We start from the raw sequence: 21,253 nt of genomic DNA on the forward strand, positions 1-21,253 counted from the left end.
TGATTTAAAAAAAAAAATTGGTATCAGTATCGGTATCGGCATCGGCAGATACTCAGAATTTTTAGTATTGGATCAGGATTGGTTCTGAAAAAGTGATATTGAGCCAGCCCTAATAAAAAGTGCACCACATGGCTCTGGGAGGTTAATAAAGGCTTTCTGAAGCAAATCGATGTGTTTGTGTAAGAAAAATATGCATATTTAAAACTTTATTAACTGTAAGCTCTAGCTTCCGCTAACTATCATGAGAGAGTGGCGTTCCAGTGGATGATGTAGGACGTAGGTGTAGCGTAGTGTCTCGTGAGAACCAAGTTTTGTGTACAACAAATGAAAAGCAGTCTCCTCTTGGCTTGAAATCCTCAGACATTTATCTATTTTTTTTTTTTTTTTTTTTTTTTTTTTTTACAAATCCTTGTTTTGTACTTCTAATTCATGACTGGAGTTTTGTTTTGCTCTCTTCTCTGCACTTCCACATTCATCACCATGTCTGAGCACTTGTGGATGTGGAGCTTGTGGAGCACTTTTTATGATGGATGGATGCACTTTATTTTGCTTTAGAACCTCAACAGCCATTTACTGCTAGTATAAAGCTTGGAACAGCCAGGACATTTTTCAGTATAACTCTGACTGTATTTGAAGAAAGTCATATACACCTAGGATGGTTGAGGGTGAGTAAATCATGAGGTAGTTTTCATTTTTGGGTGAACTATCTCTTTAACTACTTGACTGAACTGTTGAATAAAATCAACATTATTTGCAATTATTCTGATATTCGTAAAAACAGGTCATAAAATTCAAGAAGAAATTCCAGAATTACCTAGTGGGTCGTGAGGAGTGCCTTTGAAAACAATACGGTATGTGGTGATGAAAAGTGCTCCCTCTGCTGGCAGGATGTGCGGTCCCCCCAGAAGGCCCCCGGTGGCCTCCTCTCGACCATCAGGGTCTAAAACCACCCGTAGCCCCTCGGACACCAGCTCCTCTCCAGGCAGCAGGGCAGGCCGCAAGATCTTGGGCTGGAGAAAATCAATGATATTAATGTAGTCTGCTGACGACCAGGAGTAAATGCTTTGGTACGGAGATGAATATGTTCACTACCTTTCTCCTAAACAGAAATGTAAAAAAACAAAGTCTCTGTGGTCTGCTTTTTCACACAAAATAAACTATTTTCTTGATGATGGAGTACACACCATTTATTAGGTTTAGCTCCAGGCACAGTAATCACACTCAAGCCTCATCTGTTCACCACCAGAGACATAACCCATCAATTTTTACACTGTCCAGACAGTGTGTTCTTTCCTTGTGTCATAATCTAGCTCATTAGTTGGATACAGAAGGGTGACAAGAACTGAAACGGAGCCAACTTCAAAAAAAAAAAAAAAAGAAAAAGGGAACTACAGCAAGTATTTGTTATGTGGAAATCTGCGTTACAGAAGAACAGTCCACCTCACACTAGGGATGCCAGTTGGTAACTTCATCAGTTACTTCCCTAGAATTGCACACTAATAAACAATCTACCATGAATTATTTTCCTCCTGAAAATCAAACTTGGTCCTGTACAAAAAAAAACAAGATTTTATTCAGCCCGGAATTCCCTCTTCAACCAAAGCATCTCTGAAGTGTCTCATTTATCATCAGCTTTACTACACACAACATTTTGCATTGAAGTTAGGCAATATTTACTGCAGAGTTTTTAATAAAAATACAATATTGATTCAATGCATTTACATTTGATGCATTTTAGTGTTTGAAATAATTAATTTGTACTTAATAATACAAAAAACCATTGCAAAAATGTGTATCTTTAACTGCACATCGTCTCACATGTAGAACTGAAGTGTACACATCCCCTGTTGTGCATATTTTGTTAGAACTGTTTTGGACTGTTTGTGCTTGTAAACAGTGCTTGATCTGTGCATGTTTTTCTCCTGATTCAGACTAGATGACTTTTTCCCTGGAGAAAACAATGTTATGGATCAGGAACTCATATTTTAGCTGGAAGCAATGGTTTGAAGTAAAAAACATCTTAATGATGGACTGGTTTAATAAAAACATGTAGCTTTTCATTTCACAAGACATTACTGATGGACTAGATTATTGTGATGTTTTTATCAGCTGTTTGGACTTTCATTCTGATGGCACCCATTCACTGCAGAGGACATAGTGGTGAGCAAACAATGTAATGCTACATTTCTCGAAATCAGTTTTGATGAAGAAACAAGCTCATCTACATCTTAGACGGCCTGAGGGTGACAACTGCAGCAACTTTTCATTTTGGGTTAACTATTCCTTTCAGTTGAAGAGTCATTAGAATGATTTAATGATCTAAACAATGACTCTTGAGTCATTTTGACCAATTCATTAAAAGAACAAACTCCTACAAAGTGAGTGCAGCTACTTTAATAATTCCGCCAAAATGGTAGCACAACAAACCCAATGACATACAAGCTCTCAAACAGCTTTCACAAGTAGTGAACAAGTTCTTACCTTCTGAATGGGAGGCAGTCTTCTGCTTTCTCTATGAACAGCCTCTAAAGTCTCCATCTGCATTGCCACAAGACCTGTAGAAACATATAAATACCTTAATTCAGGAAACTTTGTGGACTTTGAGTCACAGTTCCATCCATTTCAGTTTCATTTTTCTATGAAAACCACTTAATATCTTGAACTGTCATTAAGAGTAAGACACTGAAGTCCATCTACTGTATAAGTACTTGGAATTGCATTTTTGAAATTGTACAATAATTATTTTCCATGCAGTTTTGACTAAAGAAAATATCTGTGAAGTAATAAATTCATTTGTCACAGGAGAGGACTACTGAAAATTAAAGAGACGGTTCACCCAAAAATGAAAATGTTGTTCCAAACCTGTAAGACGTTTGTTCATCTTCAAAACACAAATTAAGATATTTTGGATTAAATCCCAAGAGCTTTTTGACCCTGCATAGACAGCACCGCAACGTCCACGTTCATAGCCCAGAAATATAGTAAGGACATCGTTAAAATAGTCCATGTGAAATCACTGGTTTAACCGTAGTTTTATGAAGCTACGAGAATACTTTCTGTGTGCAAAGAAAACGTGAATGTGTGTCGAAGACTGACACGGTAGAGAAGAAATTGTTAAATAATGTCGTTATTTTTGTTTCTTTGTGCACAAAAGGTATTCTTGTAACTTCATAACATTACGGTTGAACCACTGATGTCACATGGACTATTTTAATGACGTCCTTACTACCTTTCTGGGCCTTGAACGTGTCAGTTGTGTTGTTTTCTATGCAGGGTCAGAAAGCTCTTGGATTTCAACAAAAAAAATATTATTAATTTGTGTTTTGAAGATGAACAAAGTTTTGGAACAAGGGTGAGTAATTAATGACAGAATTTTCATTTTTTGGGTCAGCTATCCCTTTAACTAGTAAAAATGGTGAGCACTTGTAACCTTTAAAAATATACACCTACCCTTATACAAATATATACATTTTAACCATGTGCATGTACAGCTGTCAGAGTGCTGAAATAAAAATAATTTTTTTCTTGGTTGTGTGAGTGCGCACACAGTGTTTTACCTGGAATCATACTATGCAGACTCTTGATATGATCCTGCGTCACTCCACTCTCTGTGCACACTTTGTCAATGAAACGAGAGATGAATCTCCCCACAGAGTTGGCAACATCACTGGTCTCAGAGTCTTCAAATCCGCTCTCAGTGTCAAAGCTCTCGGCCACACTCCCTGCAATACTGTTTATTGCACAACACTAATTATATTGCAGACTTTAACAAAACACAACCAACAACAGCAATGTTACTCTCAATATTCTTAAAATAACAAGCAGCTATTTAAAGAGGCTTTGGTGTAACTCTGCTACATTGGTTTACCGACCAATCACAATTCAATGTCTGTTTAGTCTGTCGCACACAATTGGTCTGAAATACCACTGTTAGGAAACGGACAGAAATCTCCTGGCCTTAGTGCACATTGTGCTGGTGGAAAAGTGATGTAATTCTCTAACTCTGTTTACAAATAGAGAGAGCAGTTCCTGACATTTCAGGCAGAAATAAAGCAAGTCTATAGTAAAATTAACCACTAAGGATTATCTCCAATGAATGCAACATGAGTGCCAGGGTACTGATATACAGTTGCAAAGGAGGTGTCTCATTGTGATGCTATTTTCATCGTCAGCACAGTGATGCCGAACATGTTCATACGTCACAATCAGTAGGGTATACATCAAAAGCATTACGCACATAATTGGGTAACACTTTATAATAACTTTCATTAATAAATCATTAACAAATATTATGCAATGCTTAACAGATCATTAGTTAATGTGTATTTACATAGCTAGAAATGTGAGATAATGTGCTTGTTAATGTTTACAAATGTACTTATTAAACAATCTAATGATTAACAGGTCATTATTTGAAGTAAATTGAAGTGCTTACAAATGTCATTCAACTCAATTCATATGATCACGCACTTAAAAAAAAAAAAAATCTTCAAAAGATTTTGACATGGTTTACAATAATTAAAAGCATCATTAATAAATTATTAACAAACATTATATAACGCTTAAGGGATCATTAGTTAATGTTTACAAATGTCAATAAACTTTTAATTAATTTGATTACGCACTTTTTAAAAATCTACAAATGTTTTTAACAGAAATTATACAATGATTACAAGTTTATTTGTAAATGTACTTTCAATGCTAACAAATGCCATTAAACTTCAGGGTAACAATTTAGCTTAGGGACCAATTCCTACTATTAACTAGTTGCCTATTAAAGGAGAAGTCCACTTCCAAAACAAAGATTCACATATAATGTACTCACCCCCTTGTCATCCAAGATGTTCATGTCTTGTCGACATACCCTAACTGTCTTGAGTCAGAATACACAGAGTTCAACGAGACCAAGGCAAGATGAGCATTCGAGAATTAAATGTATTTAAATTGCATTTTTGAAAATGAAAATAACTGATTGTTTCGCTAGATAAGACCCTTCTTCCTTGGCTGGGATCGTTTATAACCGCATCTGGGATCGTTTGAAGCCGCATTTAAACTGCATTTTGGAATTTCAAAATTAGGGCACTATACCAGTCCATTATATGGAGAAAAATGCTGAACTTTTTCCTCAAAAACATAATGTCTGTACGACTGAAGAAAGAAAGACAAGTCTTGGACGACAAGGGGGTGAGTACGTTATATGTGAATCTTTGTTTTAAAAGTGGACTTCTCCTTTAATAACATCTTGGCTGTTCATTAGCACATATAAAGCATTTATACTGCATGACCAAATTCTACATTCCTAACCTAGTACCTAAACTCAATAACTACCTTACTAACTATTAATTAGCAGCAAATTAGGAGTTTATTGAGGGAAAAGTCGCTGTTAAATATTTATTATGTTTAAAAAGTGTGACCAACTTCAGTTCATCTTTTTTTTTTTTTTTCCACAAATGTTGTGAAAAATAGTCATTTTAAGCACTTCACAAACTATTCATGTTCACTTTATTGATTAACTCATAATCACAGTCTGGAAAGGTAATATATTTAGTCTTCGTTTGTTGTAGACTTCTTTTATTTTCACATCTAATTAATCATTTATCAATTATTTGTTCATGTTTTTTTTTGCAGCACCCAAATTTTAAAGTGGAAACCATTCATCAGTTGTAAATGTTCAGAAACATTTACTAATCATGAACAGTCATCTTGATGCCAAAATGTTGCTCAACTGACCTGAATTCACCTTTTTTACACATCATCACATATAATTTATTAATCATTTGCTCATGTTTTTGCAATATCCAATTGCAAAACAATTACAATTTATAAACATCTACTAATCTTTTAGTATCTTTATGGGCATTGGACTTTTAGCTGCTGTAACAACTTTGGTGTGTAGAGTCGTTAGTTAAGTTGATCCAAATGCTTGCTAAAGACATAACACATTGTAATTTACTGTAGGTGCAAAACATATTTTTTATTGAGTATCATGAAACAAAATATTCCTTGAATCAGACATAAATAATCAAATTTTAAAGAAAATACCTCATTTATCATTTAGCAAAAAAAGTAATATAAATAGACTGAACTGTATTCCCTTATAGTAATAAAAAACTGACCTCTGTACTCTGTTGACTCCTTGACCAACCCTTAGACCTTCCCATACCACCAAACCTGTCCTTAACCTTACCCATATCACACCCCAATAGAAACAACTGTTGTGCATTAACAAAAGCTTGTAATCATTGTATAACATCTGATAAAATCATTTGTACATTTTCAAGATGTACAAGATCATATGCATTAAAAATTCAATGACTTTAGTAAGCATTTTAATATACATAAAATAATTATCTGTTAATTATGGAAGCCCATTTCCACCACTGAATACAAAACAAAAAAAGGTAATTGAGACTTTTTATCTCGCAGTTCAGACTTTTTTTTTCCTCAGAAATGTGAGATATAAACTCACAATTGCGAGTTATAAAGTCAGAATGACAAGATATACAGTCACAATTCTGACTTTTTTTCTTAGAATTGTGTGATATAAACTGTGAGAAATAAGGTCAGAATTGTGAGGAAAAAATTGCAATTCTGATTTTATTTTTCTTGCAAGTGCAAACTGATATCACAATTTTTTGTTGGAATTCTGACTTTTTCTCAGAATTGTGAGATATAAACTCACAATTGCAAGTTATAAAGTCCAACTTTGAGGTGAATTTTTTTTTCTTTCTCAGAATTGTAATTGTTAATTATTTATTAAGGAGTTATTATATACTAGTTATTACAAAGTGTTACCGTTAACTGTCTGTTTGATGGAGTGGATGCTGAAAATTAAATTCCAAAAAAACCCAAACAAACAAAAAAAAAAAAGTGAATGTATCAGGGCCTTAAAGATTGTTTTGGCAAACAGGAGTTAATAAGAAAACTGCAGGGGATTTGTGAGTTGGTAAAAATTATTCATTATGTTAAATGTAAACTTAAAATAAATAAATGGGGCTGAACAATAATCACAATATTATGTGTGACTGTTAAATCAAAGGCTGCATTTTAATTAAATAAGTGTATAGACTGAATTTCATTATTATAAACATCAAATGTTTGTTTTTATTTTACTGTACATTTGTAATTTACAACAGTAATACATTTCTGTCTTTATTTTTATAATTACAATAAAAAACTATTTCTATTACTTCTACTAATGATAAATAAGTAAATAATATTAATACAATTTTTTTTAGAGAGCAGTGAAAGAGAAACAGTGAACAGTGAGATATTAATACTATTTTTCAGAGAGCAGAGCCCATGTGTTGCTAAATTATTGAAATTTTAAATTCTAATCTCTGGGTACTTTAAAGTATTGTGTCTCAGCTGTTTGGCCGACAAAAATGTTTGGGAACCCCTGCCTTAAGTGATTTTTCCCCCTATTTTATTGTCTGGCAGGTGAAAATGATTAGTATGATTGCTTAGAAAAGTAATAGCATACTTTTCCTTAACAAAAGACATAATTTGAGGAATCAAATCCCCTAATCCTAGGAGTAAGCAAACGTAAGATAATTTGCCTGCCATATCAAACACCACCAATTAAAAATAAAGAGGAAAAAGAAAACATGTGACATCTGAGATGAGCACTTAAAACTCTCAGTGTGCAGTTATTGGCCTTGAAAAATTTCTGAGAGGAAGAGAAAAGGACAGGAGAAGGGAAAGATCAACTCTGGAGACGTGCATTTGGCTGAAGATCACCCATTTGGACTATGAAGCCTCCCAAAACTCACACATATTATTGTTATTACTACAAAGCTCTACGTCCTTATCCCTCCAACTTTTTTCGGTTATGGCTGAGCGCTCCCTCCACAAACGGCCAACTCATTTCATCGTTCTGCTGAAGCAGATCAGCACTCGGGCTACCGGAGGGGTTGAAAGGATGTGGTGTTTAACTGGATAGGACTCTTGAGGAACTGCACCAGGCTACTTCTGTCTACGCTTTTGCTCACTGACTGAATCAATTGTACAGTTGAAGACACTGAGAAACAATCAAGCTGATTTATATTGGAATGCGTTTCGTAACCAATGTGAAGGGATAACCGTCAGCCCCTGCTGTGTGTCTTTTCCATTTTAACCGATGTGATACACGCCAGATGTACTGCAGCACCGGTGACCTGCAAAAGAGTTTAGACCCATAACCAGTTCTCTCGCTTTACAGGGCTACAAATGACACATTGAAATTGTGCTTCTCTGTGACATTTTTATTTCAACGCAATGAAACGGATTTGAATAGTTTTCAAATTATTATGTAATGTTATAAAGCAAATTGTGCTTGAAATGTGCTGTTTTCATAGTTTAAAGAATCACCTTTGGCAGAATCATCTCTGATTTGCACACTTTGGCCAACTCTTCTGCTCAGATTAGCTTAAACGAAACTGGTTCAGCAGTTCTCAAACAGTGCCACAAAATGTTCTTTGTCACCGTTAAAAGATGCTGTAATTGAATTCAGTGGTTTAGCTCAGTTTCTCCAGGCATTGAATAAGTCAGCCACATCCAAACACACATAATGATTTATACTGTAGGCTAAGTTTTCTAATTGGCAAAAAAATAAAAAGGGTTTTTTTAAAACTGTTTACAAAAAGCCTAGTGGTTTAACTTTATATTATGCACTATAATTTTAAACAATACACATTCCCATCACATCGCATCGCATTATGCAACCAGCCCCATATTTCACAATATTTATTGTGTTTACAAGTTGGGGGCAGCATTAATTTGATTTAAGATCTTATTTGAGCACAAAATATTCTCCCACATCTCTACTATCATGAGTTACTATTAAGCATTTTGACAAACTCTAAATTTCTTTCACCTGTATCCTTTTGATCAATGACACCGTACTGAATCTCCTTCATACATGATCACTGACCTCTATTTGGGTTCTCCTTGATCGCACAGAGAATTTTAAGTGACGACCTTTATTAATCAGTGTCTGGGTGGTTTGTTTTAGTGATTTTGACTTTCTAATTTAGACATTGAAATATTTCCTAATTCATGCACTTTCTTCCTTTTGCTCTAACTTCAGATTCACAACTTGCACAATGATCCATTAAATTAGGGGATTTTATGTGGAGAAAATGCAGAAGATATTTTAATCATTTGCAGGTAGAGGTCAACTGTAAGGCAAATGAGTGTGCAGGGAGCATACTTTAAGGTTTAGTTCATTCGAGACATTCATGTCTTTATTTCTTCAATCGAACAGAAATTAAGGTTTTTGAGGAAATCATTCAAGGATTTTACTGCATATAGTGGACTTCAATGGGGACCAACGAATTGAAGGTCAAAATTGCAGTTTCAATGCAGCTTCAAAGGGCTCTACAGGATCCCAGCTGAGGAATAAGGGTCTTAAGGGGTAAAACGATCTGTCATTTTCTAAAAAAATAATAATAAATGATAATAATAATAATAATATATATATATATATATATATATATATATATATATATATATATATATATATATATATATATATATAATATATATTAGGGATGTCACAATACTCAATATAATATTGAACCGTTGCAATACGGTTCAATACGCGCTTGTGAATTGCGTTTTTTCGGTTCTGCATTTAAATAACTTCCTTGTTTTATTTCTCTCGGAATTTGCTGTATGTGTGCCCGCGATTTCACGTGCTGAAATGAGGAAACGCTTCCCCGCTTACATTTGAAAAAGCAACACACGCAGAGCATCTTCCATTCTAATGACATGCAATGACAAGCCTTTCTAAACCTGTTTTCCAACAAGTGTTGTAAAAACAAAAGTTATATAAAAAAAAAACATTATAACTTGTTTTTAATTCACAACATCAGTCGAGTGTTTGAAACAACTTCCTTATATGATCTGATGTGGATTCTTATATCAGAATGAGGCAGACAATAAATTCTATACTCATATTCTATGTAACCGTTAAATCGATTAGCAATGGCTTATGAAAATACACGAGAGGGCTTGAAGAACACAGATAAACCATATATTATTGCAGACAAGTGTTTATTGTCCTTACATTTCGTCATTCAAAACATTTAATGTTATTTTATCCATACTAGAGAAACTGGAACGGAACGTCATTAGTGCTGCTACTTTGATGCATTTGTGGGTTGTTTTTTTTTTGCACAAGGGCACCCTCTGGCGTCCAGTGAGAATGAAACCCATTCTATTTTGCGTAAAAATCGAAAAAATACCAGTTATGGTGGTGAAAAAAAATTCTGTGCTGGTGAAAACAACACAAGACTTCGCTTTCACTTTCGAGACCTGGGAAGGCGTTTAGTGTCAGCTGGAACAGATCCACGTTCAAGCGCACGTAATTGGCTAAAGCTTGCCGCAAAGCACCGGCAAAAGTTATTACCATGAATGTGTCGGGGGAAAATAGTAAAGAGATTTTTGAATAATTTATCAATAAACTAGTGTTTTCCGAGTCAGTGTCACAGGGATAAAGTTGCCGTTCCTGACTCGCCATGTCCTCTTTGGGCGTACCGTTAGAGAGAAATGCATCTTTACAGATTACATAATGAAAGAGTTTTTGTTTTTCGATTTGTTTTATTTCATTAAGTAATAATTTAAAGCTTTCTATAGATACATTTATCATGCCTATGAGGTATGTATTCGCTGAGTTTCGGTTCATTTTTGTGAAGCGCTCCTGTTGAGACGAAAAGCGCATCATGTTTGTCTCCTTTATTTTATAAAAGCACCATTTGCAACGTATTGTTGATACTGTGAATGCACACAAATAAAAGTAGACCCTTTACATTTCCAAATGATGTATTACTCTTACCTTTATGAGCAAAAATGACGGAATATTGTTTCCACTGAAAAAAATGCAGTGGGCTCGGATTGGACTCGGGCTGATAATTCTGATAAGCTGTCGGACAAGGGCTGGGCTAGGGCCTATATTTGAGGTCCATGCAGGGCTCTAGCACTGATATATTTTAGGATCAGTTAGTGCAAGTTTCTTTTAGTTGAAATGGCTCAGAATATTAAAAGTTCGTGGCACCAAATCTTTAAAACACGTTCAAGAGTTTTACACACCGGTCTGTTATTCTGTTATCCCCTAAACATGATGTGGCACAAAACGAAAAGTGATTGGCTGCTTTACCTATCAGTCATATGGCTTCTTGGGCAGGCCTTGGCCATTCAAAGCAGCCAAGGTTCCCAGGCCTTCTGCCGTCAATCTGAAGGTCTGGCTATGCAAGACTAGTGCAAGATGAGCATTTGTGGTCAAAAGGTATATACTTTTTTTTTTTTTTTTTAGAAAATGGCCGATCGTATTGCTAGATTAGACACTTATTCCTTGGCTGGGATCGTGTAGAGCACTTTGTAGCTGCACTGAAACTGCAATTTGGACCTTCAACCCTTTGATCCCCCCATTGAAGTTCACTATATGGAGAAAAATCCTGAGATCCCTTAAAAACATTAATTTCTTTTGGACTGAAGAAAGAAAGACATGAACATCTTGGATGACATAAGGGTGAATAAATTATCAGGACACAGTTAATTCTGGAGTGAACTAATCTTTTAACCTTTAAAATTAGATATTATTTTGTATTTTAAAAGCATTGTGCAGTAGGGCATGACATTAACAATGCCAAGATTATGGGTTTGAATCCCAAGGAAAGCAAAATTGACATAATGTGCACCTGAAATGAAATATAAGTTGCTTTTAATAAAAGCGTCTGCCAAACGCATGAATGTAAATGTAAATAAGACATTCTGCCAGGCACTGTTGAAAAAAAGAGTCTCTTGCCTGTTTGTGAGGATGCTGTTACTGCCGCTCTCCCAGTCAGCTGCAGGCGCGGAGCGCAGGAGTTTGTTTTTGCTTGTGTCCAGCGGTACAAGCAAGTAGACCATCAGACTGGCGTAGTGGATGGCCTGGCTGAACACTGTGCTCTCCTCGTTCTTCACCAGCTCCAGCTGCTTCTCTTTGCTCAGACCGGGCCAAGCACGCAGCTGCTCTGCTGCAAGGTCCATAGCAGTTCGTTCTGACTCACTGGATGCTGTGGACAATGTACTCTGCTCCTGATGAAGAGAGAGATATGGTAAGACGAAGAGATGAGAACCAGGATAAATATCCCTTTTTTCCCGAAATAATGCCAGAGTCAACGTTCACTGGAGTTTATGTGGATCTCTATCAAAACCAACCATGTTTCAACTGACTTGAACAAAAACCAAACTCACAATGTTGCGACATAATACACTCATAAACAAACAAGGCACATCAGTCTTAGTTTACAAGCCTTACTCCTAGTAATTCTTGTTTTTATTATCTTTTATTGCTTGTAAATATAACTGCAATCGCAAATCAGTCATAAACAAAACTGCAATGTTAAGTGGGTCAGTTATAAATATGATTGTCCAAGATAAAGGTAAGGAAATATCTAGTGTGAACTGAGTGTACCAAATTGTTGTAACATTGGGTTCTTGTTGGTTTTAATTTTTTTTTTTTAACAAAAGTTTCAATTCAACACTTGAAGTCATGTGACGTTACCATCAAATAGATTAAATTTTATTATTTTCCTTACACCTTGAATACTTGTGAGTGTATGCATCTTAATTGTTCATAATTAATTGTTTTTTTTTCCCATCAATATTTTTTAAGGTAATCCTAAACTAAACCTACAAATTATAATTCATAAATATCCATGTTTTTAGAGGGTTGCAACATTTGACAGTTAAAATCTGAACTAACCTTGTCTCGTCATAAAAGATCTAACTATTTTAAGAGATATACTGAACGATATATCAATGATAATGATAATTTGGTAATGATAATTTTTTCAGGAATTTCATTCTTTTAATTAGACTTTTTTTTTCGGCATAAAGACATGCGGATAGTTGTAACCACCCCCCAAAATGTATTTTAAATAATAATTTTAATTCAGAAATTAAAAACATTCTCATCACAGAATGTGTATGCACATCATTGCATGAATGAATTGCATTTCACATTTTTTTTTTTAATAAATCACATTTCAAAAACTGATGGATTCATCAAAAAGTTAAAAACAGTCGACCTCAAGACTTTACCTTGATCTTGGCAGTGATGAGTTGTTTTTCCTCAGGGGCGGTGAGGTAAAGCGCTCTGATCTGGTTTTGCACCTCAGAGTAGAAGGTGGCCTCCCAGAACTGCTGATTGGTCCAGATGGGATGGTCTTGTACGCAGGTGTAGGCGAACTGGTCCACGCCAGCTGCCAGTTTCTGTAAGCAAGAAAATAGATCATCAGGCAACACAATATGAACTAAAGCCTAGCAGCCTGCTAAGATAAACACAGTGCCTGCTACTGTCTATTTAAAAGGTCAAACCAGCCGAGCTGGGGTCCTCACAGCTCATGAAACCAACTGGGCTGTACGCCGCTTGTAAAGAAGTTCATTAAAAAGCATGGTGAAAACAGGAAAGTAACACACTGTTGCCAATGGTTTTAGAAGCAATCAGTCATTTTTAGTGGTCATAATGTTCTCAGCACATACAGTAGGCTTCATACAGAGAGAGACTGCAAGGCAAAACTTTGAAAACATGACCCTAGTGTTATTCTGTGCTTTTCGACACAAACCAGATCACCTGTGGGCTGCTTACTGACTCTTAAGGACATCTGCTAAAGCTATGAAAGCTGTATTTATTGCATTTGCACATACGGATGTAGAACTTAGTGGATTGCACACCATGCATGATGTCTTTCTCACCTTCCATTGGGCTGTACAGCTCACACCTCAGATTAAATTACCATCTAACCCCTGAACATACGTTATGACAAACTGTCTTTGATACTTAGTTTTTCTGCAGCGAACCAAACCACAATCACAAGTGAAACGGCAGATGGAAAGAAGGAAAGAGAAAAATCAGGAAATGGAATGGAAAGACGAAGGCAAACATCATAATAAGCAAGAACAGATTCTGGCAATTTACCAATTAGCATACTTGACTAAACACTAAAAGTATGTGCTTCACTGCTGATAGAAAGTACATATTTGAGTATGTAGAAAGACAATAGGCTAGTATTGGGACATACACCAGTCCAAAGTTATTGGACAGTAAGATTTTAATGTTTCTTTTTTGTTTTCTTTTGTAACATTATACACTATATCATTCAAAAAGCTTGCAGTCAGTATACTTTTTATTTGAAAGAAATTATAGAAATTAATACTTTTATTTAGCAAGGATGCTTTAAATTGATCAAAAGTGATGATAAAGACATTTATAACGTTACAAAAGATTTCTATTTCAGATAAATGCTGTTCTTCCTAACTTTCTATTCATCAAAGAAAACTAAAAAAAAAATCTACTCAGCTGTTCAACATAATAATAATAAATGTTTTCTGAACAGCGATAACAGTATAAGAATGATTTCTGAAGTATTGTGTGCCTGGAGTAATGATGCTAAAAATTCAGCTTTGAAATCACAGGAATAAATTTCATTTTAAAATATATTCAAATACTAAACAGTTATCTTAAATGGTACAAATATTTCAAAATGTTACTGTTTTTGCTGTAATTTGGATCAAATAAATGCAGGCTTGGTGAGCAAAAGAGACTTCTTTAAGAAACATTAAAAAAATCTTACTGTCCAAAAATGTTTGTCATAAGAGGTGGTAGTTAATGTTATATGAACAAAAATGCATGGGTCAATATAAAATAGTACACCATCTAAGCTTCTTAGCATTCAGTTTTTACATGAAACGCAAACTTATTGCATCCCTGTCCAGCATCCCTTGAGGTAAAAATGGCTCAGGAAGATGGGGGCTGGTTTGTTTATGGTGGTGGTGTATCAGTTCCAACCAATGCATACTACTGTATTTATGACAGACAGCATGCAAATTGGGACTTAGCCTTTGAAAGCGAACGGTTTCAAGATTTCAGCAGAGGAACTTGGGAAGCCCCTTTTACCGTTTCAGTAAATCCCAAACCAATCATGTATAATCCCTGTATATGTGAAAGTAGTTTCACTTTGACATATATGCATTTTTCCTTCAGTCTGACTTTCTATCATTGGGAAATTACCAGCAAAGACATTAATGTGAAGGTTTGTTTGGAAAGTTTATCTTTCCCTATGTAGTCTGGAATGTCTAATATGTATTTCAACACAAGGAGACCCTATAATACTGACTTGTCCATGTCAAGCTGCGCTGATAAATCTAGCTCATCCATAATTCTTGCAGAGATAGCTAAAGCTGGCCAGGTTGAAGCTTTGAGAGCTTACAGATATTCTGAGGCTGTCTAGACCCCGTTTCCTCATAGCTGACATACAGATGGAGCAGAGTGAAATAGTGGCAAGAAAATGAAGCAGGAGAAACAGTGCAGTTGTTATTGTAGGATGTGGACCAGGAACGCACAGCCAGAGTAGTATTATTTGTCTTCAACACGGTTGTGCACCATCTGACTGGCAGCAGATGGGGGGTGAATGTGTGCAGATTTGCTGGTTCTCCAACAACAGATGTGAGGGGGTCATTTTGACCTTTTCTAACTGTACAGTCTTGACAACAGAAGAAAGATAGAGACATAGCAAGCACATGTCAAGATGTTGCATTCCAGGGGGGATTTATTTGATCAGACTTTGTTAAAGTATTTAATGGAAGGCAGGGGTTGTCGAGGGAATAGCGACGCCCTTGAATGAGTAGAAGACATTTAGATGGTCGCTCTTCTAAATAATGGAGGTCTCAACTAGGGATGCACCAAAACTTCAGATGCTGAAAATTATTGTCTGAAAATTGCATTTTCAGTTTTTGGCCAAAAGAGAAAAACGGCTGAAAATATATGGCAGTGTTCAGAGCGTAGGTTTCACTCTACATCTAGCCGTCGTCATTGTGTGGTGTGACGCTGCGCTTAATATTCCGCTCTATGAATGTTCATTCTGTCAAGTTGCTCACGGCCCATGCAAATGCAGCACTTGTGTACCACTCATGCTCAACAAAAAAAAGCAAAGTCCAATCATATAACGTGACAACTAGGGCTGCAACGATTCGATTATATTTCAGTATTCGATTTTAAAAAATCCTCGCTTGCATTTTGCCCGTGTTGAGTAGTCAGCAAAATACCGCTAAGTCGTGCATTCCACATGTTAAACCCATTTAAAAATCATAATAAGAATTAAGAATTCACAAATGCTATGATTCAATTAAATATATGCGATGCATGCGTGTGTAGGTTAGGTACGTGCATCTCAGAGCGGCTCCGTTCATAGTTAATGCTGCTCCACAAACTGTTACCATTTACACGTGTACATCTCTGCATGTTATTGTGAGTTTGGGTTTACAATAACATTCATCTGGGAACATAACTTGCGCTATTTCATCAGATTAGTTAGGTAAATATTTTATAAACCTACGAAAACAGATGAATATATCATTATCTTTCTCAGTATGCTAACTGTTCATTGCAATAACAAAATAAAAGTTTACAGGTTTTGATGTCTATATATTCAAGAAGTTACAGTGGCTGTAGCTTTTCTATGATAAAGAAATGGCCAAATATTAAAGATAATGTTGACATTTGAATGAAATGTTTTTGTCAATATTAAACATGGATTAGATTGTGTAAAAACAATCATCAGGCCATTGGCGCCCTCTGCAGTCATTTGTTATAATGTTTAATGTACATTATCTCTATTGTTGATAATACATTAGCTTTGTTCAATAAAACTATATGATTACTTGCTGTTATATATGTACTTTAAGTCATTTTAAAGGCTATTGTTCACTTCACAGTCTATTTTTATTACTACAAAAAAAATTCATTATAATTATCCAATTACTCATCAGAATAATTGACAGATTACTCGATTACCAAGATAATTGTTAGTGACAACAGGAAAATTCTATCATTAACTCAATAGTTAAAATTATTGAGTTAAATTAAAAAGGCTTGCAAAATTATTTCATAATATTTATTAAAATAAAAAATAAGTATTAAACAGCATTTTTGGTTTCAGTTTTTGGCTAAGTGCATCCAGAATTTTTGGTTTCAGTTTTGGCCCAGAATTTTAATTTCGATGTATCCCTATTCTCAACTCCTGGTTGCCAGTATAAGTTTCTGCTCAACTTCTTCATCCCAATGTATCAAGTGGAGGATCATGTGACCTTGTATGTGCACTCCTATTGGTAGCTTCTGCAAATTTGCATGAACTCGCAACTGCTCAACTTGCACCACCATCATCTTGCATCATCTCTTTATTGCTCATGGCACACCAGATCAACAACCTTCTAAAAAGAGACTTTTTCATTGCGTATCACTGCCATTCTGAACCCTTGAAATATAGATGGTTTAAAAGGAATTAACTCAAAAATGAAAATTCTGTCATTGATTAAATTAATTAAAAATTAATTAAGCCTCATGTCATTCCAAACCCGGAAGACCTTCGTTTATCTTCAGAACACAAATGAAGGTATTTCTGATGAAATATGAAAGCTTTCTGACCCTGCATAGACAGCAATGCAACTACCACATTCAAGACCCGGAAAGGTAGTAAGAAAAACAGTCCATGTGACATCACTGGTTCAACCTGATGAACGAAGGTCTTACAGGTATGAAACAACATGAGGGTGAGTAATTAAGCACAGAATTTTCATTTTTGGGTGAACTATCCCTTTAAGAACATGTTGGCTAGTTTGTTTTTGTCCAACCAACTTGTGTTTTAGATCCAACTAACTTGCCTAAGAAGGTCTATCAGGCTGACCCTGGCCTCTTCTGCCAGTGCAGCTAGAAAACATGTAAAACAAGCTGTCATCAGCAACTGTTGTAGCAACAGGGATGAAATGCAAATGCTTAATTTGTGCCTGAAAATAAAAGAAGATCTCACTGTGATCTGTGACCAGCAGAGGGTAATGATTTACCAACATTATGGAACAAATCCCTGCTTGCTTAATACTAAGACAAATTCCATTTGCAGAGCCAGGAAGGAATCAAAACAGTCCAATTTAAATGCCTTGTCGTAAAATATTCACGTCTACGCGAGCTAAAAGACATCTAGGTTTAAACAGTGCATTTACAATTATGATTTATGTCAAACAAGAAGAGCAACAAAGAACATCAGGGCAAAATGTTAAATGGTTGAACAAACAGAGCCGTCTGGACCATCGGTATGCAGGACATGCTGTAATCATGTCCCACAATGCAAAGTAAACAGGAGAAGGTCAAGCTATGGTCAGCGAGAGCCATAGCAGGGTTATGCTAGCTCACGAATTGTCAAGAAATTAATGTAACGCCTCGTTGACAACAAACACCCCAAATCCATTCCTGCTGAACTGTAGCTGAAACACTTGCCTGCTGCAGACAGTGCCAGAGACATTTGTGGTCATTTCAAACCACAATTGTATGCGCAACTGACATTCATTTATTATTTCTAGACAGATACCCGACACTTTACATAACAAATACAGACATAACACTATTTACTGACAAACACAGCGGAAAATCTCTCCCTTTCCCACAATACAGTCACGTGGATCTATGCAGCGTGCGACAGACTACACTGCAAGTGGCGTGATGGTTAAAACTGGATTGTTCCTAGTATCATACGGCATATTTAGGCCTATATTTACATCTCACATAAAATTTCCATTCATTTGGATAACAAGGTTTTAAAATGAGACACTTTGGGCAAAAACACTTTTTTTCATGCATCTGTCAACTTCGAAATTTGGGCTTTTTTCAGACCAGTGGAAAGAAAAGATCCAAAATACACTGTAAAGTGGTTCTTTTGTAGGACTTTATATTGTGTCTGTAGATTTAAATTACTATACATATTTTTAAAGGGTGTTTTCTCAATATTCTCTTGCACTGAGCTAAACATCTTGACTTACACCAAACTTTGCAGTTTTATACCTATCTACATTGCTGTTCAAAAGTTTGGGATCGGTAAGATTGTTAATGTATTTTAAAGAATTCTCTTCTGCTCATCAAGGCTGCATTTGTTTGATCACAAATATAGAAAAAACAGTAATGTGAAATATTATTACAATTTAAAATAACGGTTTTGTATTTTAATATTTATATTTAATATTTTATACTTTACATTAAATACTTTAAAACATTATTTATTTCTGTGATGCAAAGCAGCAATTTCAGCATCATTACTCCAGTCTTCAGTGTCACATGAACAGTTGTGCTGTTTTTATTATTATTATTATTTTGGAACCTGTGAATTTTTTTTTTTTTTTTTTTTTCAGGATTCTTTGATGAATAAAAAGTTCAGCATTTATTTTAGATCTAAATCTTTTCTAACAATATAAGTATTTATTATCACTTTAACACATCATTGCTAAATAAAAGCTTTCATTTCTATAAAAAAATAAAAAAATAAATAGGAACGTGACACTGAAGACTGGAGTAATGACTGAAGAAAATTCAGCTTTTCATCTGAGAAATAAATTATTTTAAGTATATTAAAACAAAACCATTATTTTAAATTGCAACAATTTTTTCACAATATTACTGTTTTTTTTCCATAGTTTTGGTCAAATAAATGCAGCCTTGATGAGCATAAGAAACGTCTTTAAAAAAAAACAGTAAAAATCTTACTGATCCCAAACTTTTGAACTGCAGTGTATATTCTGAAGGTTTTTACAGAGGAGTTTGTTCATATATATTTTGCATTTTCTTTTTTTTTTTTTCTTCTGGCTGTTGACAGTATTTTCTGATTTATGAAGTGATAAAATAAGATATTCAAGATCCCCTCTGTAAAAGCCTGACTCTAACATGTTTAAAAAAAGAATTTTTAATCTGGCTTCATCCTATTTCAAGATTTTTGTTAAAAAAATGTATGCAAATTAGTGCATAGTTAATTAAATAACGCCTCATTTGCATATTTAAACGTAACATTTCAGAAATCTTGTACTCATACCTATCTCATACATTTTAACTAGGCAAATTGTGCTTATTTTACAGCAAATTTGAATCATATACATACTTTTTTAACAAATTACATTTCTTTTTACAATTAACAGATTCAGATTGAATATTTTGGAAAATTTGATGAAACCATATAGACCCAAATACTTAAAAATAAACTACATGCCACGATTGACAAACACAAAAATCTCTACAGAGGTGCAGCTGCAAACTGCAAACAAACTTTGTCGGGAAGGACAAATACTCTAATACTCAATACTTAATGTTTCAAAAATGAGAACCTGTGATGCAAAGATTACCAAAAAGTACAGTATCATCTTTAAAAACTGACTGATACTTATTATCTTACTTATTATATTATTACTTATTACTGACTGCAGCTTACTATATATATATATATATATATATATATTTTTACCAGTGATAAATGTAAAGTTGGCAACTGAAAATTTTCAGAGTCAGCAGTTGTAAATGCCAGAAATACTGAATTAGCAATATCGATTTGTCATTTTTAAATGATATTGATATTCTTAAATCACAAGATCTTTTAACCTAAGATGTTTTCAGTTGATGTGTGAACAAAACTTGACTGAACAATATTTGTAGAGAAACCTGCCATAAAATAATCACTTTAAGCTTCCTGCTCTGTTACTTTTGATATTTCTGTCCTTTTAAATTCTGTCAGATTTATCACAAAATATAAACAATAAATGTGGGTTTTGATGCTCTTTAATGTGGCGTGACAGTCGCTGTAGTTTAAGCAACATGCAAACTGATCATCTCTTTCTCTTTACTATTAGTTATAGAACAAAACATGAATGAACAACAAAAGAAAAACAATACTTAAAATCAATCATGTCACATGATTCATATTCATAAACTTGTGAGTTTATTTTAGGGAAAAAAAAGAATTTTGGTGCATCACTAATTTTTATGTTTAAATGTCAGATAACATCATGCAGAACAGATGGAACTGCCAATTATTGGTAAAAAAGATCAAAAGAATATATAACTGTGGTCTCTCTCTTGTAATTTTTCACTGAAAGTAACTACATGTAAAGTAATTAGCGACTTTTATTAGAAAAAAAAATTCTACACGCAACATATATAAAAAACAAAAACAGCATAATTTCTCAAATGAAACCAAACATGTGAATGAGCATGTGAATGAGGGGGACTTTGAACACTCCTATCAACATCTCATGATAGACTACACCAGTACAGGATGTAATACACTAAAATAATAAACTAATAAACATGCTACACGTGCACACACAGAACAAAATAGGCTCCTGAAAGATGTACAACCTTCCCCAGACGTCACAGCAGACATAACTTCACACCACAGCAACAATGACACCTGGCAATCTCGGT

At 34.8% G+C, this 21,253-nt stretch overlaps 1 protein-coding gene across 6 annotated transcripts in view; it reads right to left on the bottom strand.

The window, feature by feature from the left end:
- The window catches only part of sbf2 (SET binding factor 2), a 169,574-nt gene that overhangs the window by 33,041 nt on the left and 115,280 nt on the right, over nucleotides 1-21,253 (bottom strand). For all 6 annotated transcript variants that reach the window (XM_051114468.1, XM_051114466.1, XM_051114465.1 and 3 more), the window contains exons 18-22: nucleotides 13,066-13,236; nucleotides 11,786-12,057; nucleotides 3,558-3,730; nucleotides 2,482-2,555; nucleotides 815-1,010 (exon numbers count right to left, since the gene is read on the bottom strand). In XM_051114468.1, coding sequence (XP_050970425.1) covers nucleotides 815-1,010; nucleotides 2,482-2,555; nucleotides 3,558-3,730; nucleotides 11,786-12,057; nucleotides 13,066-13,236 — 886 coding nt within the window. The remainder of the gene's footprint in view (nucleotides 1-814; nucleotides 1,011-2,481; nucleotides 2,556-3,557; nucleotides 3,731-11,785; nucleotides 12,058-13,065; nucleotides 13,237-21,253) is intronic.

Source organism: Labeo rohita, chromosome 7, assembly GCF_022985175.1.
Source record: "Labeo rohita strain BAU-BD-2019 chromosome 7, IGBB_LRoh.1.0, whole genome shotgun sequence".
Classification (NCBI taxonomy): Eukaryota; Metazoa; Chordata; class Actinopteri; order Cypriniformes; family Cyprinidae; genus Labeo; species Labeo rohita.